This window comes from Ahaetulla prasina, chromosome 9 (assembly GCF_028640845.1).
Source record: "Ahaetulla prasina isolate Xishuangbanna chromosome 9, ASM2864084v1, whole genome shotgun sequence".
Taxonomy (NCBI): Eukaryota; Metazoa; Chordata; class Lepidosauria; order Squamata; family Colubridae; genus Ahaetulla; species Ahaetulla prasina.
This window is the reverse complement of record NC_080547.1, coordinates 24505867-24524923: the sequence shown is the minus strand read 5'-3', so window position 1 is coordinate 24524923 and position 19057 is coordinate 24505867. Positions and strand designations below refer to the sequence as shown.

The following is a 19057-nucleotide window of genomic DNA, read 5'->3' as shown; positions in this document are numbered from 1 at the left end:
TTGCAGATAACTTATTGATGGGATGAATAGTGGTGACTTAATCCATGAAGTAAAAATAGTGTCTTCTTAAGTAGGGCGGACAATATTTGTCCTTCCAGATTTTGTTTCACTGCAATTCAGGATGCACATAGTAGATAAAGCTTACGGGAGTCCAACCCAGTCATTGCTGGATGGCTGAACTGTCAACCTGCCCCAGGACTAACTTCCATTCCCTCAAAATCCAGTTCTGAGCACTTGCATATTTACTTGACGTAGAGGCTGAGCTACACATATGGATTACTTGAAAGTTGCTATTGCTTCCAAATAACCTCATCCTCTGGAAAAAAAAAAGATGGATATCAAGTAGTTGGAAATGGGGTTGAGATCTCTAGAGTAAAATTCTCCATTGGGAAAGCCCAACTTCTGAAAACAATTCTCTTTTTTCAGCCTTGATTTCCCTTACTCTGCCCAGAAGTCTAATTCTGTCTAATTCAATTTGTAAGTATTGGCTTGATACTTAACTACATATTGGTTTTTGTGTCTATGGATTCCATTGTATTACTACTGTTATTTTGACCTTTGGAATGGATTATTTATTATCCATACTGTGAGTTGTTTTTGTGTCCCAAAACTTAGCCTGCATTCTTTTGCTAGGCACTCTTAGGAACAAGACAGAGAGTTTCCAGGTTTACCTTTTGGCTTCTTCTGATAGGGCTTAAGAAACCTGTTGCCTCTGGGTATGGATGATAGAAAGCAGCGTTCAATGTCCCATCTTAACTTTGACAAAAAAAATGTGTTGCACAGAATTTTTGATAGAACTGAGGGATAAACCAGGTTGATCCTAAATTCATATCTTGCTTTCCTTCATCGTGGAACAAGACAATTGACATAGATTCGCAGGGTGTCTTCAGTCCCAGATCAGACCCAGACCTGCTAAATCGCACATCCAACTCAATACAGTATATGTGAAATTATACAAATATTGTAAAATAAAAAGCAGTGGAATGTGTGATCCAGACTGGTTGTCTTTCAGCATTTGTCTCTTCAATTCTTTTCTTTTTTTCATGTGGTTTTTAACTCTTCATAGTACTCCAAAAAAAAACCCTTAATTTGCTCAATCTTGTTATTCACAATTATAGTAAGCTTTAAATTGGGGTATGCAAGGTGCAGTGCCTGGGATCACCTACTCTGCCAAGCCACATTATGGCTTACTATAATACAGTGGGAACCTAGTTATACTGCCACAACTCCCCTTATTACAATATTCTTCCCTACATTTTTTTCCTATCGGTGGCAGATCGCTTAAACTATTTCAGGTTGTCTCAGTGAATGAAATAAGCTCTTAGGCAGAGGAAATCAATAAAAGCATTCCTGTATGATATTATTTTCTTCATTCTCTTCAGGATTGACTTTTTCCCAAGATGAATGGATGCTTCCATTCATATTGGCTAAACAAATATGCCAAATTGAAACATTGTCCTTGTTTCTTTTATAGCCACAAATGGCATTAATTCTTGAAAAGAGAAAACTGGTGGTCCTCCCAAATTCTGAGTCAATATATCACATTTCTTCCTCAGCTGCCTGCAGTGTTTGGAATCTGACTGTTTCCTTCAATACCCTGTAAGGCAGTGGTCCCCAACTGTCGGTCCGTGGACCGGTACCGGGCTGCGACATGCCAGAAATTGGGCTGTACAAACAAGCAAAGCCCCATCCGCGGGATGCAGGCAGCATATGAAACCACACCCCCTCCAGTCCGTGGAAAAACCCCTCTCCACGGAACTGGTCCCAGGTGTCAAAAAGGTTGGGGGCTGCTGCTGTAAGGTTTCACATGATAATAGGCGGAATTTTGCCAGTACTTTCCTGCATACTTGATCTTCTAAAAAACATGGACTGCAGAGCTGCAGTAAAGAATAAAATGTAGAATAACTACATTTTAAAGAGGGGGGTCCCCTAAAAGGGGAGGTGGGGTTGGTGAGGACAGGCTATATCCAAATGCTGTGTTTCATGCAGTGGTATGGTTTCTCCCGTGAATATTTTGTGGTGAGATCTCAAAGAGTAAATAGGTGGTAGCATATATTTGGTGTTAAGCCGTGACAAGGGGATGTCTTAAAACAGTGTGGACTAATTGCATTAATAAAATCTGGGCTTTTCACATTTAATCTAATGACAATGACCTGTGGACAACCCAGAGACCTGTTGGGATTCCAACAATTCCCTGGCAAGCCATCTTTAACCTGAAGGTAGCCCTCGGCATACGACCACAAGGGAACCTGCTCATTACAGTCGTAAGTCATAAAATGGGTCTATCATGTGACCAACCTGATTTTACAACCCTTTTGCAGTAATCGTTAAACAAATGCAGTAGTCAAAAAGGGGCTGCCACTGCTATTAAGCAAACCATTGGTTCATTGACGTGCTGAAAATGGGATGCAGTCGTGCTGAAAACGGGAAGTTAGTCCTGTTTTTCACCAAATCATCAATAAAAATGGTCATGTGATCATAGGATGCGGAAATTGCCATAATGCGGCCATGTTGCCCAATGCCTGAAGTTTGATCATGTGACCACAGAGAGGCTCTGGCCATTGGAACTTTGAATCTGGGTCATAATTCCCTTTTGGGGATTGGTCATAACTTCAAATGGTTGTTAAATAACCAGTCATAAATGGAGGACTACCTTTCTCTAGGCTGAGAAAGTTTGTTGCATAAAAGAAAAGTCTCCAAAAGATTTTCTTTCTTAAGAGCTTAAGAGTCTGTCTATCTTTCTTTCCGTCTGCCTCTCTGTCATATCTATCATCTATCTATCTATCTATTTTTATTTTTATTTTGTTTACATTTATACCCCGCCCTTCTCCGAAGACTCAGGGCGGCTTACAATGTATAAGGCAATAGTCTCATTCTATTTGTATATTTTTACAAAGTCAACTTATTGCCCCCCCAACAATCTGGGTCCTCATTTTACCTACCTTATAAAGGATGGAAGGCTGAGTCAACCTTGGGCCGGGCTTGAACCTGCAATAATTGCAGGCTTCTGTGTTCTTAATAACAGGCTATTACCAGCCTGAGCTATCCGGCCCTATTTATCCATCCATCCATCCATCCATCCATCCATCTAACTTCTACCCTAACCATATCAACTATGTGACTCTCCGAACTACTCAAAATTTCCGCTACCGGTTCTCCAGAACTGGTCAGAACCTGCTGAAACCCACTTCTGGCTGGTCTAAAGGAGCAGTCTAGCAGATTTTGCTGTTTTGCCAAAGTCTTGGGCCAGCCATGTGTAACTTTGCTCCTCAGAGCTTTCCCCAGGCCAAGTGTGGTGAGTTCAGAGCTGCAATTCACTCTGTCCTCCCATCACTTTGTGCTTCTAATTTCCTTCATAACATTGAAAAGGAATTGGTGCTGTGTGCAAAGGTTTGCGGAAAGGGGGAGGGCCTGCACGTCGCTGAACTCCAACCACCTGGCATTACTGCTCGGATTATTAGTTCCTAGTAATTTAGTGCCCTTGCGCAGGGTCGATTTGTGCCTTTCATTTCTAATTGATCTAGTGGCTGTTTAAATGGCAGCAGGCATCTGTTGAGAGTGGAAAGGTTCATAAGGCGAAATAATTCATAACACCGTCTGGAATTTGCCTTTCATATCCCTCAGCTAAGCCTCGGCAGGGCTGCCTAAATTACGACCAGGGAAACTTCCCTCCACCTGCCCCCACCTCCGTATTCTGCTCATGGCTGGAAGAATCTTGCATTAAACTGGGATCAGTCTAGATTAGACTGTAATATGGTGTAGTATTAGTGGCTGCAAATGAAGACTTATATCAGAGTTTAACCCCTTCACCTGCTCTTCTCTTTGTTTTGATCCTGGAAAACTCAACTAGCCCATTGGTGCCTCTGATTTATGGCTGTGTATAATAGAATTTTCAGCTTTCCGGACTCTCGGGATAACTTCAAGAGTAAAGCATTCAGGACAACAGGCTTGAAAGAAAGGAAAATGTACTTTGATTAAACAGAGTGAGACTTTCAGCCCTTAGCAAAATGGACATTTTTCTATTTCCCACATATGCAAAGGCAAGGAGAAAAATGTCATCATTCTCCCTCCTCCTCCCTCCCTCCCCTCCCTCTCCCTCTCCCCCTCTCTCTCTCTGTCTGTCTCTCTCTCTCACACACACACACACACCCCAATACATTTAGATATTTCCTTAACTAAATGGAGAAACAGAATGACCAAGGGCAGCCATTGCAGTGAATGCAGGAGTTACTTTTTTTGTTTGTTTGTTTACATTTATACCCCGCCCTTCTCTGAAGACTCAGGGCGGCTTACAATGTATAAGGCAATAGTCTCATTCTATTTGTTTTTTTTTGTTTTTTACAAAGTCAACTTATTGCCCCCCCAACAATCTGGGTCCTCATTTTACCTACCTTATAAAGGGTGGAAGGCTGAGTCAACCTTGGGCCGGGCTCGAACCTGCAGTAATTGCAGGCTGCTGTGTTCTAATAGCAGGCTTCTCTATTGCCTGAGCTATCCCGGCCCCTGCTGGCTTGGCCATTGAGTATTCTTGTGGCTATATGGCAGGAAGCATTAGAAATCTCCCTCCCTGTCTCCTTTCCTGATACATGGCTGCTGCTGGGTGGGGGAAGGAGTGAAGGATTGCCAGTGTGGCTGGGTAACTGTCACCCAGAGTCTTTTGGGATAATGAGATGGGTGGCGTATAAATTTAATAAATAAAATGAAGATCATGTGATGCAGCAGCAGTATAGCAGCACAGCAGCAGTCCATATAGCATAGAAGCAGATACAACTTTCCCATATGTCACTCTCTTGGGAGTCCTTGGTCCCAGATTTTGGACACGTTCTGTAAGTTAGCCCATTTAAGCTACCTTGCTTCAAACATTGTCACTCTTATGTTGCACTGTTTCACCCAGTTAAAGGTCATGATAACAAGATTTTTAGTAGTATATATAATTTATCAAAAGAAGAATGGATCTTGCTGTTATGTCTGGCCCATGTTCCTTTCAGAGCAGCCTTGCTGCCAAATTATTGGGTGACAAAGTGTTTCACACACCTCTCCTTTCTTTCTTCTCCCCTCCTTCTTAGTTTCCATGGGTCTGATGAGGCTTAGCAGATGAGTAACCACATTAAGTTTACTATTCTTAACTGAATCCCATTCATTTGCTTGTTCTAAAATCCTGTGCTGGGCAACCTTAACATTTTGGATAATCAATTTGCAAAGCAAGATTGTGCATGTTGTCCATGAGTAGACTGCTGCATGTTGATGAGTTTGACTTGCATAGAGATTACAAAAAAGAAAAATGAAAACAGAATACATAAACCTAATCTCCAGGTGTGTATCTGATGTAACTATTAGCTGTCTGTTGAAATGCTGAAAAAACCTGTGAAGGTACAATGAAAGCTGCCTTACACAAGGTTGGTTATTTGTCCGTTGGCTGGTTCTCCAAGCTGTCAAGCAAGGAAGGACTTTCCCGTCACCCGTTTGCTAGGTTTAAACCTAAGAACTTTTGTATATAATACGGCCCTTTATCCTTCTGCTGTATGTTCCTGGGCTTTTTCCCCTCTCTGAGAGAAAGTTCCCACCCAAACCCAGCCCCCTTCCTTGATGCGGTCTCGCTCTCACTTGCTCTCTCTCGCTCTCTCTCGCTCTCTCTCCCCCTCTCCCTCCCTCCCTCCCTCTCTTTCTCTCTTTCTCTTTCTGTTACTTAAGCTTTACTATAAGCAAACCCAATTGCTCACCTGCGCTCAATCAGTAGATCACACTCTGAATTTCCCTTCCCTGTCCTCCTCCTCCTCCTTCTTCCTTCCGTTCTACTTTCTTTTCTTCCTTTCTTTCCTTTCTTCTTTCTCTTTATTTCTCTCTACTTCTTTCTCCATCCTTCCTTCCTTCTTTTTTTCTTTCTTTTCTTTCTTCTTTCTTTCTTTCTTTTAAATTTCTTCTAATGGTGCTTTCTTAGTTATCTCATTGGACGATGGTAGAAGGCTTGGATTTTTTTTTCCTAGTTATACATCTCTAATTCTGCAGTCTCTCTTGCTTTTCTTGCTTCCTGGTCTGAAAAAAAACGCTCTTTGGGGAGATTTCTCTCCTGATATTTTCCTTTAGGATTTAACTGAAGCGTAGGAAGCTAGGAAGCCCCCAACAAATTTTGAGATGAAAGAAAAGATGCTTGAACATACCTCTCAGGCACCTCCTAACTAAAGCAAGTTCAGGAACATGAGTTTTTTTCATCTCCTTTGAAAAAGAATTGAAGGGGAGCATTCCAATGCAGCAGCATTCATGAATATAGAACAGCGTGAAGCTGTGTATACATTGAGAGATAGAAATGGCCTTGTTGATGCATTTGTTTCTGAAATGTCATTCTATTTCCTTTTCCCTTTAGGCATCCTCTTTTCCCCCTCCTGACACTGCTATTTGAGAAATGCGAGCAAGCGACGCAGGGCTCGGAATGCATCACTTCTGCCAGCTTTGATGTTGACATTGAGAACTTCGTACACCAGCAAGAACAGGAGCACAAACCATTCTTCAGTGATGATCCTGAGCTGGACAACTTGGTAATTCTTCCACTTCGACCATTTTATCTCATACACATATATTCCTTGAACTCCAAAGTTAACACCTGCATTGCACCCGTCTCACCACACATTGGCCTTCATATTGAAAACCTCTGACCTAACAGCAAGGAAACCTAGGTTCTGCTTCTTCAATAAATGAGGTCAAACTATATTTAACAGCATGTATTTCACTGGCCAAATTGTACCCTCTCACCACCGATCTCTGCCACAATGATATCCCTGCTCCTTCAGGGATGTCTAGCTCACCATGCCCTCACCAAAAGTCTCAGTTCAGAACCTTAGAAGGGCCACATGTTTTCCTCTAATAATAACCTTCCCTGCCTCATAATGAGAGCTAGCATGAGAGATGATCATTGATGATCCACTTGAGCAGTCTGTATTCAAACAACTCAAATAGGTTGGTAGCCATTGACCAAGATGATGGGAAATGTGTGGCCATCAAGATTGGAGGACTGCTGTTACTATTGAAGAGGCTGGTTGATAGAAGATCACATGTTATCTTTCATTTCAAGCTGGTGGACAAATGAAATAGAGGGGAGATTACTGATGATAATTGTCAGGCACAAAAGATCAGGTCCTCCTATCTGGTCCACAACTGAATGTTCAATTAAGCTGATTTGTTGCTAAGAGCCTGTGCGCAGGAATCTTCTCATCTAACAACCAGCACTTGGTTAGCACTAGATAAGGGTCACAAGCTTCTCAAAGAGGGTTGGAGGTAGTTCACTTGTGGCTACATAAGGATTCTATATTCAATGGAGGTAACATTTTTCAGTTTCATGTAGTGATCTGGAACAACTCTATGCCAGACACTTCACCCAAATTTAAAAAGACAGCTGATTATACATATTCTTAAATACTGAGTCCTTGGCAGCTATCTGAAGATGCCAATTGCTGACACTGAGTTTTTTGGGTTGGTCACTTTGACATCCACTTAGACTCACACTCTCTCTCTCCCTCTCTCTCTCTCTCTCTCTCTCTCTCTCTCTCTCTCTCTGGCAACTTCTTTCAATATTTGGCTGAAATCAACAAGTTGCTGCTTCAGCTCTTGATGACAAAGCTATTTCTGTCCTGGAAAACTATATTTATTTCTGAAGCACCTTAATAGCAGAAAAGATCTTGATCTTTCTTGCCAGTTGGACTTGCAAGAATGAATGAATGAGTTGTGGAGAAAGGCAAGTTAAGGGTTATATATTAAAAAAACCTGAAAGCAGCAATAGTTGTAATTTTCTTTTTTCTTTTTTTTTCACGGAGAGGGGATTTTTTTTTCCTTAAGGTACACGAATATGAACATTTCTTCTAGAGGCATTATCAGGAAAAGATTTGAAGGAGATCACAATGGGTTAAATGCCTGATTTTTTTTTCCTTAAGGTACACGAATATGAACATTTCTTCTAGAGGCATTATCAGGAAAAGATTTGAAGGAGATCACAATGGGTTAAATGCCTGATTTTTTTCCTTAAGGTACACGAATATGAACATTTCTTCTAGAGGCATTATCAGGAAAAGATTTGAAGGAGATCACAATGGGTTAAATGCCTGATTTTTTTCCTTAAGGTACACGAATATGAACATTTCTTCTAGAGGCATTATCAGGAAAAGATTTGAAGGAGATCACAATGGGTTAAATGCCTGATTTTTTTCCTTAAGGTACACGAATATGAACATTTCTTCTAGAGGCATTATCAGGAAAAGATTTGAAGGAGATCACAATGGGTTAAATGCCTGATTTTTTTCCTTAAGGTACACGAATATGAACATTTCTTCTAGAGGCATTATCAGGAAAAGATTTGAAGGAGATCACAATGGGTTAAATGCCTGATTTTTTTTTCCTTGGTTTCAAGAGGGCTTTTTTGCAATTTGTTCCAACTCCCTTCTGCTATTTTTGTACAGATTATATTAAAGTTCACTGTTCTTATGTTAGCATCCTGTGTCATTTATCCAAGGGATTCAGTGTCAAAAGTTAAAGCTCTGCCAATGAATTCAAGAGCACTGTAAGATGCCGCTGTCCTATAAGGCTGACAGACTCCTTCTCTTTCCATCACTTGACCTCACTTGATGTACTTCTTTTACTGGAACATAATTAAATGCAATAAAGATGAGGATGTCCTTGGCTCCAGACTGTACTTGTGGCTGAAACACTTCCATAACCAGAAGACTTATTATATCCTTCTAACACAGCCCTTAAGAATCCCCAGTTCCCTTCAGATGAGAAGTTTTAGCCATGGCACCAAGTTTTCTAAGTAAGTACTAAGTAAGACCATATAGATAAGACCACTATAGGAAGCTACATATTTTGTAGTGAGAAATTTTAACAGCATATGGATAAACCTTATGCCAGACTGACCATCACTGGTTCTGCATCCGTAAATAATTGATGGTCATTGCCATCAACGTGTTGCATTTTACATTCAAATTCATTAACAGAATTGGCCTTTGGTGACAAAATGGCATTTTGCTTGAAGCAAAAATGGTCCCATCTGGACTAGTAACCAAATAATACACATGAGTTCCTTGCTGCAGCCTTTATTTTCTGTGAATAGCATCCCATTGTCCACCAAAGAGAATGGGGAAATTTGGAAATTTGGATATTTTCCAGAGAACTACAACCAGACAGTGTAAACAACACACTTAGAATAATAGAGTTGAAAGGGATTTTGGAGGTCTTCTAGTCCAACCTCCAAGCAGGAGACCCTATACCATTTCAGACAAGTGTCTCCTTTTGAAAGCCTCTAGGGATGGAGGACCCACAACTTCTGAAGGCAAGCTGTTACATTGGTTGATTGCTTTCAGCATTAGAAAATTTCTCCTTAGTTCTAGGTTGCTTTCTCTCCTTGGTTAGTTTCCATCCATTGTTTCTTGTCTTGCCTTTTGGTGCTTTGGGAAATAATTTGACCTCATTTTTGTAGGAGCCCCTCAGATATTGGAACACCGCTAGCATGTCTCCCATAGTCATCCTTTTCATTAGACTAGACATACCCAATTCCTGTAGCTGTTCTTCATATGTTTTAGCCTCCAGCCCCCCAATCATTCTTATTGCTCTTCTCTGCACTCTCTCCAGAGTCTCAACATCTTTTTTAAATAGTGGTGACCAAAATTTAATGCAGTATTCCAGGTGTGGTCTTACTAAGGCTTTGTAAAGCCATACTAGAACTTCATGTGATCTTGATTCTATCCCTCTCTTAATGCAGCCTAGGATCACATTGGCTTTTTTGGCTGCTGCTGCTCACTAGTGGATCATATTTAAGTGATTGTCCACTTGAACTAAACATTATAGAATCATAAATAGATCAATGGCTTCATTCATGGATCCATATATCAATGGAAAACAATCTGTTAGGGTCCTCTTTCATGGAATACATGAAAAGAATCTGATTTGAGTAGCTGCTGTAGACCTTCTGTTCATCCAGATAAGTTTTACTTTTTATATTCCTTACATGCTTTCTCTTGTCCTTGTTGTTCTCATCATTATTACAGCCAATATTATTTACTATTCAATAAACACTGTTCCTTAATACTACTAAACAGCTTCTTTTACTGGAACATAATTAAATGCAATAAAGATGAGGATGTCCTTGGCTCCAGACTGTACTTGTGGCTGAAACACTTCCATAACCAGAAGACTTATTATATCCTTCTAACACAGCCCTTAAGAATCCCCAGTTCCCTTCAGATGAGAAGTTTTAGCCATGGCACCAAGTTTTCTAAGTAAGTACTAAGTAAGACCATATAGATAAGACCACTATAGGAAGCTACATATTTTATAGTGAGAAATTTTAACAGCATATGGATAAACCTTATGCCAGACTGACCATCACTGGTTCTGCATCCGTAAATAATTGATGGTCATTGCCATCAACGTGTTGCATTTTACATTCAAATTCATTAACAGAATTGGCCTTTGGTGACAAAATGGCATTTTGCTTGAAGCAAAAATGGTCCCATCTGGACTAGTAACCAAATAATACACATGAGTTCCTTGCTGCTGCCTTTATTTTCTGTGAATAGCATCCCATTGTCCACCAAAGAGAATGGGGAAATTTGGAAATTTGGATATTTTCCAGAGAACTACAACCAGTCAGTGTAAACAACACACTTAGAATAATAGAGTTGGAAGGGATTTTGGAGGTCTTCTAGTCCAACCTCCAAGCAGGAGACCCTATACCATTTCAGACAAGTGTCTCCTTTTGAAAGCCTCTAGGGATGGAGGACCCACAACTTCTGAAGGCAAGCTGTTACATTGGTTGATTGCTTTCAGCATTAGAAAATTTCTCCTTAGTTCTAGGTTGCTTTCTCTCCTTGGTTAGTTTCCATCCATTGTTTCTTGTCTTGCCTTTTGGTGCTTTGGGAAATAATTTGACCTCATTTTTGTAGGAGCCCCTCAGATATTGGAACACCGCTAGCGTGTCTCCCATAGTCATCCTTTTCATTAGACTAGACATACCCAATTCCTGTAGCTGTTCTTCATATGTTTTAGCCTCCAGCCCCCCAATCATTCTTATTGCTCTTCTCTGCACTCTCTCCAGAGTCTCAACATCTTTTTTAAATAGTGGTGACCAGAATTTAATGCAGTATTCCAGGTGTGGTCTCACTAAGGCTTTGTAAAGCCATACTAGAACTTCATGTGATCTTGATTCTATCCCTCTCTTAATGCAGCCTAGGATCACATTGGCTTTTTTGGCTGCTGCTGCTCACTAGTGGATCATATTTAAGTGATTGTCCACTAGAACTAAACATTATAGAGTCTAAACATTATATTTAATACTAAACATTATAGAATCATAAATAGATCAATGGCTTCATTCATGGATCCATATATCAATGGAAAACAATCTGTTAGGGTCCTCTTTCATGGAATACATGAAAAGAATCTGATTTGAGTAGCTGCTGTAGACCTTCTGTTCATCCAGATAAGTTTTACTTTTTTATATTCCTTACATGCTTTCTCTTGTCCTTGTTGTTCTCATCATTATTACAGCCAATATTATTTACTATTCAATAAACACTGTTCCCTTAATACTACTAAACAGCTTCTTTTACTATTAATATTAGTATCTTTATTGTTATTGTTACCTTTCCTATTGCTTTCCTGGATTTTTTAAAAGCTCACTAGCGGAAGTACTTGTTGGAAATCTTGCAAAACATGGCGCTTCCAATGAATCCTCCCTCCCCAAGATCCTTATCTCCCAAAGTTTATTTGTTGTATGTACATGGTTTTAATGCTACTAATCCTATGTAAATTGTCCACCACTGCTGACAGCAAAGAGGAGAGGAAAAGGCCAGGGACATTAACCATCATTAGAATAAGAATCATGTATTCCTCACAGGCGAGATGCACATAATTAGAAATTAGAAAAAGGTCAGATCTCGCCATTATCAACTCAATCAGCTGCTGAGTGCCACACAGTCAATTAATTCAGCATCTGTATTTTTTACAACCCCGCACACGTATTCCATCGGACTGTAACTCATTATCCGGACAGATATACGGCTCAGCGAAGCAGGGACATAAAATGAGAGACCCCAAGCAAATGAGCTGAGATAATTGAGAGATTTATTATATATATGTGTGTGTGTGTGTGTGTGTGTGTTACCCTCACACATGCACACACATGCGAGAGAGAGATATACATGGGCACTCACACAGTTGCGCGCACACAACTTACCTTGCCCTTGAATGCTAACTTTCAGGAAGAATTTTGTTGAGCAGTTTCAATGCTACTGGAGAACTTCTACTATCATTGTTCTACTTTTTCTTTCTTCCTTAAAGATCTTTTGGATCTTTCCAAGAACTCAGAGTGGCACTTGGGACTTTTACTCCTGTCTTCTTTCATCCTCACAAAAACCTTGCAGGATGGGAGATGCAGAAGGATGGTGTCTCTGTTAGGTTCATAACCAGAGTTTCGTGGCTGAGAAGGCACTTTCCATCTTGACTTCCGTTTCACTGTATTAGATTAGCCCTATTCTGTGACTATTGGTGTACGTGGGAAGAAAGGGCTGGTTTATCTTTCCAGCTTCCCCTGTTGAGGACAGGCGGTAATTGCATTTGGATAACTGGGGTAATAGTTCTTCTTGTAAGTTTCTCCTTATGAACCGCAATTAGGACCTGGATTTCCTTTGCTAAGCAAGGCAATTGTTCAATGTGTCATATTAGATTTTACGGCCTTTTTGGTACAGTTGTTAAACAAATCACTGCAGTTGTGAAGAATATCACACGAGTATTAAGCAAATCCAGTTTTCCCCACTGATCCCACTGAATTCACTTCACTTTCCCTGCTGCTTCCCCCAGAGGAAGGAGGGAAGGGAAGGGAAGGGAAGGGAAATTCAGAGTGTGACCTACTGACTGAGAGCAGGTGGGCAATTGGGTTTGCTTTTGGTGAAGTTTAAGTAACAAGGATCCTTTATTCAGTTGCAGGAATTCGCCCCATGTCTGCACACAAAGTGCCTTAGTTCTGAATAATCTAAAAATTATTCTCTCCAACTATCTAATTTTCCCTTCTGCCTTTTTTCTAATTCAGCTAGGCAAGCTTTCACACTGCTACAAGGGCAAGGAGTGTTTCTGTTATTAAGCCCTGGAATAGAGGAATCCATCCGTTTTCATTTCTCATGTCTGCTTAATTTTGTGAGAATGTCGAGTTTGGTTTGTCAAATGGGAGAAAAGCTCCATTTAAAATCTCGTTCCAAATTTATATTTTAGCAATAGCGCTTTGACTTATACACTGCCGCATAGTGCTTTACAGCACTTTCTGGATGAGTTACAAGGTTGAAGCATTATTTGCATCTTGCCCCCAGCAATCTGGGTCCTCATTTTACTGACCTCAGAAGGATCGGAGGCTGAGTCAACCTCAAGTCCCATCAGGATCAAACTCCAGAGTGTGGGCAGAGTTAGCCTGCAATACTACATTCTAACCACTGCATCACCATGGCTCCACTAGGATTTAGTACAAAATGTGCCTTTTGAGCACAATTTTGCTTAGTAAGAGGTGTAATTCAATACAAATTAATATACGTCCTTATTGATAAACTGCATCGCTAAACAGAGTCATGATTGTCAAATGATAATGTTTCCATTTCTCTATTGATTTAAAACTGGGAACTTAGATAAGTTTATTTCAAATTGTTCCTTCCATTTTCATAGAACTAAAATCGATATACTTTGCTCTTTGACAGCACCTTCTTTAATAATCGTGCTGCTACTTCTTAGTGGAATCAAAAGCAAACTCCAAGCTGATAAGTGCAGTGGGCCACCCCTTGAACAGCCTGTGACTAATAGCTGGTAAAGGGGACCATTAAAATTAGCAAGTTGAAAAAACTGGTTTGAAATTTAAAGACCATTTGTTACAATATTTTTAAAAAGCTGATTTACTGCTCTGTGGTGAATTGCTGAGATTTTATACCTGATTCAGGATTTGGAGCTGGGGCTATAAAATGGAAGGCCTCCATTCCATGCATGGCATGTTTTATGTGTAAATTTTTTAACATTTATGGGGTACATTTTATGAAGGCCGAGACTTCTCCCAAGGGAGAGCTTATGAGGCAGATTTTTCGTTCTCCGGGCTTGTTAAGCAGAGAAGCCAGCTGAGAATAATCAAGGATGCTCTTACAGAATAATTCTCATGGCTGGATTCCAAAGAATGAAAAGCTGAGTTTTCCCAGGGGAATATTTGGGAACTGTCCCTCTCTTAGTGGCACCAGCAGCACCCATTAGCAGACATAGAACAGTATTCTTGACTTACAGCAGTTCACTTAGTGACCATCCGCTTACTGACCATTCAAAGTTACAATGGCACTGAAAAAAGTGACATGAGAATTTTTCGCACTTATGACCATGGCAGCATCCCCATGGTCACGTGATTTACATTTGGATGCTTGACAACTGATTCACACTTTTGACCGTTGCAATGTCCCAGGATCATGTGATCTCCTTTTGCAACCTTCTGACAAGCAAAGTCAATAGGGAAACCAGATTCACTTAACAACCGTGTTATTAATTTAACAACTACACTGATTCTGGTCCCAATTGTGGTTACAAGTTGAGGACTACTTGTATTATAATTTCTACCTTTAATTTCCCATTAGTTATTATTAAACAAAGGGATTTACATATTGATTGTTTAACTAGATAACATGGGGTTGGTGTGTGTGTGTGTTTGCCTGTATACAAATGCACTTGTACTTCTTAGGTCTTTTGATCAGAAATATAAGACAAATATTTTTTTTCAGACATAAAATAAAAATGAAAAAAATGAGAAAGTGCATGCATTTTTAAATGAATTTATACATTATTTTTAAATGAATGTATACATTATTAATTAAGGATCCTAGCAGAACTGATTGCCGTTGTTTGACGGCATTACCTTATGAGTAAAATGCCCCTGCTCTTCTTTTGAATTGTCTGCAGATGGTGAAAGCTATTCAGGTCCTGCGAATTCATCTCTTGGAGTTGGAGAAAGTGAATGAATTGTGCAAAGACTTTTGTAACCGTTACATCACCTGCCTCAAAACTAAGATGCACAGTGACAACCTTCTCAGGAATGACCTTGGGGGACCTTACTCCCCGAATCAGTCCTCCATTAACCTCCACACGCAGGTAATTGCTGAAAAATACACTTCACGTGCCCCCTTGTAAACAGCTACAGATATTCTTGAGGCAGAATCATATTTTTCACAATGTACTCTTAATCTGAAAATACCTCCTGTTTTGAATTCTGAAAAAAAATAACCAGCAGACATAGATTGGGTAAAATGTGACCAAACATAGAGAGCCCTGATCTTCAGGAATATATTCATATAATATATTCATTATTCTTGTATTTCACAGTATGCATGCATTGAAAAGTCTTAATCTTTTTCTCCCCTAGCATTTTGTCCTGCTCAGTTGCAGCCTCTGTTTCGTTTATATTGTGCTTGATTATCTGATGCAGCAAAGCTATCAATGCACAATGCAACAAAGGAATTGTTTTTCCACCTGCTGGGTTGTAGAACTTAACCCTGGGAGATTAGAAAGAGTGACTGGCCCCAGATCACCCAGCTGGCTTCCATGACTAAGGAAAGACTAGACGACCCTTACGACCCTAGTCCAGTACCTTAACCACTACATCATGCTGGCTCTCTATCGAAGTTTATCAAAATCTATACAGAATACAGAATAAGAAAGTTGGAAGGTCTTCTAGTCCAAGGGTCTCCAACCTTGGCCACTTTAAAACTTGTGGACTTCAACTCCCAAAATTTCTCAGCCAGCTTTCCTTTGGTGGCTGAGGAATTTTGGGAGTTGAAGTCCACAAGTCTTAAAGTGACCAAGGTTGGAGACCCCTGTTCTAGTCCAACCCCTTGCTGAAGCAGGAAACTCTATCCTCCTCCAAAAATCCTTATAAAAGGTTTTTACAAAGCCCATTGATTAGGATACAGCATGTGACGTTAAATCTTAGCGAACAGGCTAGACAAGAGCTCTCTCTGAAAACTCCAAAGAACAGTGATCAGTCATAGACCAGGCCTTCTCTACATGGTAGCATTTGAATATGCTGGGAGTGGCAGTGAATTTTGTGGGTTATGAGCTCAGAAAGAAAGTATAGTTGGAACAAAGGACTCAATAGCCTGCCATGAGTGTAAATATTTCTGTTAACATTAGTTGTGGAAAGAAGAGCTGAAGCCCTGTTGCCTCCTCACAATAAATTCTGCCAAGATCTCAAGCTCATTACTGGGTTGGAAAACATCATCCAATCATCTTCCAGGAGAACTTTCCATATAAATAGATAAAAGCCTGGGAGATCTCAAGATGCTAGATCTCCACAGCACCTAGGGATGATTTTAAATATGTCCCATAAGAGTTAGGAACTTACTTCTTAAACAGCCTTGTTGCACAAATTATTCCTCTATTAGACTACAGTATTCTAAATGATTATTTGACATGTCATTTTAATCCCATGAAGTTCCAGGCATTATTTCTAACGCTATAAATTCACAATTAGATTTTTTTCCAAACTTGATGATTAGGAAATGATGGTTCTTAATAGGATATGATACTGAGCACAATGGCTCAGCAGTTAAAAATATTGAGCTTGTCAACTGGAAATCTGACAGTCCAGGCTTGAGACCCAAGTGCCGTGCAACAGATGAGCTCCTATTCCTGCCCCAGCTCCTGCCCACCTAGTAGTTTGAAAGCATGCAAATGCAAGTAGATAAATAGGTACCACTTTGGTAGAAAAATAACAGCATTCTGTTTACCTTTGGCCACATGGCCACATAAAATGTCTTTGGACAATGCTGGTTCCCTTGGCCAAGAAATGGAGATGAGCCTAGAGTCTAGAGTCAGACATGACCAGACAGGGAAATATTTACCTTAACTAATACATCATGCTGGCTCTCTATCGAAGTTTATCAAAATCTATACAGAATACAGAATAAGAAAGTTGGAAGGTCTTCTAGTCCAAGGGTCTCAACCTTGGCCACTTTAAAACTTGTGGACTTCAACTCCCAAAATTTCTCAGCCAGCTTTCCTTTGGTGGCTGAGGAATTTTGGGAGTTGAAGTCCACAAGTCTTAAAGTGACCAAGGTTGGAGACCCCTGTTCTAGTCCAACCCCTTGCTGAAGCAGGAAACTCTATCCTCCTCCAAAAATCCTTATAAAAGGTTTTTACAAAGCCCATTGATTAGGATACAGCATGTGACGTTAAATCTTAGCGAACAGGCTAGACAAGAGCTCTCTCTGAAAACTCCAAAGAACAGTGATCAGTCATAGACCAGGCCTTCTCTACATGGTAGCATTTGAATATGCTGGGAGTGGCAGTGAATTTTGTGGGTTATGAGCTCAGAAAGAAAGTATAGTTGGAACAAAGGACTCAATAGCCTGCCATGAGTGTAAATATTTCTGTTAACATTAGTTGTGGAAAGAAGAGCTGAAGCCCTGTTGCCTCCTCACAATAAATTCTGCCAAGATCTCAAGCTCATTACTGGGTTGGAAAACATCATCCAATCATCTTCCAGGAGAACTTTCCATATAAATAGATAAAAGCCTGGGAGATCTCAAGATGCTAGATCTCCACAGCACCTAGGGATGATTTAAAATATGTCCCATAAGAGTTAGGAACTTACTTCTTAAACAGCCTTGTTGCACAAATTATTCCTCTATTAGACTACAGTATTCTAAATGATTATTTGACATGTCATTTTAATCCCATGAAGTTCCAGGCATTATTTCTAACGCTATAAATTCACAATTCGATTTTTTTCCAAACGATGATTAGGAAATGATGGTTCTTAATAGGATATGATACTGAGCACAATGGCTCAGCAGTTAAAAATATTGAGCTTGTCAACTGGAAATCTGACAGTCCAGGCTTGAGACCCAAGTGCCGTGCAACAGTTGAGCTCCTATTCCTGCCCCAGCTCCTGCCCACCTAGTAGTTTGAAAGCATGCAAATGCAAGTAGATAAATAGGTACCACTTTGGTAGAAAAATAACAGCATTCCGTTTACCTTTGGCCACATGGCCACATAAAATGTCTTTGGACAATGCTGGTTCCCTTGGCCAAGAAATGGAGATGAGCCTAGAGTCTAGAGTCAGACATGACCAGACAGGGAAATATTTACCTTAACTAATAGGATATATGTGTTTCTTTATTCTTCTTTCAGAAGAAACATTCCATATACCCAGCATTGGTTTCATCACACTAAAAATCCTTTCAAAAAAGACTTACCAGCAATATAACCCAGGAAACTCTTTTGTAGTTGTCATCTAGTCAAGTAGTCAGCTCTGTTCTCAAGGCTAGTCCAATGTCTTTGGTTGTCACCATTTGTCACTTTCTTCCCAGCTTCACAAAAATTGCTTTCTGTATCTGATTCCTAATTACTTTGAGGATAGTCTAATAAATCATGCCCAAAAATGTTGTCTTGCTCATAAATTTGTTACTTACAAACATGGCTAATATGGCATGTAATCTGAGAAATAGCTCTTTTTTCATAACCTAGCTCACAAGATTGAAGAGTGTTTTGGGGTTGGGTCAAAATTCCTCTCGCTTTCGGTTTTGGAGATGGCAGAACCTAGCTGACACCTTACCTTCAGATAAGGAAGGACTACAATTCTTAAAATTGCAATCAAACATGGCTTTGTTTATATGCATTTTGCCAGACATAAATCAGAAGACAAATGTCTGGTTATGTTCTGTATGGATCAGGGGTCTCCAAACTTGGTCCCTTGAAGATTTGTGGACTTCAACTCCCAGAATCCCTCAGCTGGCTGAGGGACTCTGGGAGTTAAAGTCCACAAATCTTCAAGGGACCAAGGTTGGAGGCACCTGGTATGGATAGTATGCTTTTTATGATAATTTAGAACAGGGGTCTCCAATCTTGGTCCCTTGAAGACTTGTGGACTTCAAGTCCCAGAGTTCCTCAGCCAGCTTTGCTGGCTGAGGGACTCTGGGAGTTAAGTCTACAAGTCTTCAAGGGACCAAGGTTGGAGATCTCTGATTTAGAACATTTCAGAATCTGTAAAAAACTCATAAAACCCACT

At 40.1% G+C, this 19057-nt stretch overlaps 1 protein-coding gene across 12 annotated transcripts in view; it reads left to right on the top strand.

Annotated features, from left to right (window-relative positions):
* Positions 1-19057, top strand: part of PKNOX2 (PBX/knotted 1 homeobox 2) — a 345970-nt gene that overhangs the window by 267926 nt on the left and 58987 nt on the right. For all 12 annotated transcript variants that reach the window (XM_058194341.1, XM_058194335.1, XM_058194332.1 and 9 more), the window contains 2 exons: positions 6362-6533; positions 14953-15141. In XM_058194341.1, the coding sequence (XP_058050324.1) occupies positions 6362-6533; positions 14953-15141 (361 nt within the window). The remainder of the gene's footprint in view (positions 1-6361; positions 6534-14952; positions 15142-19057) is intronic.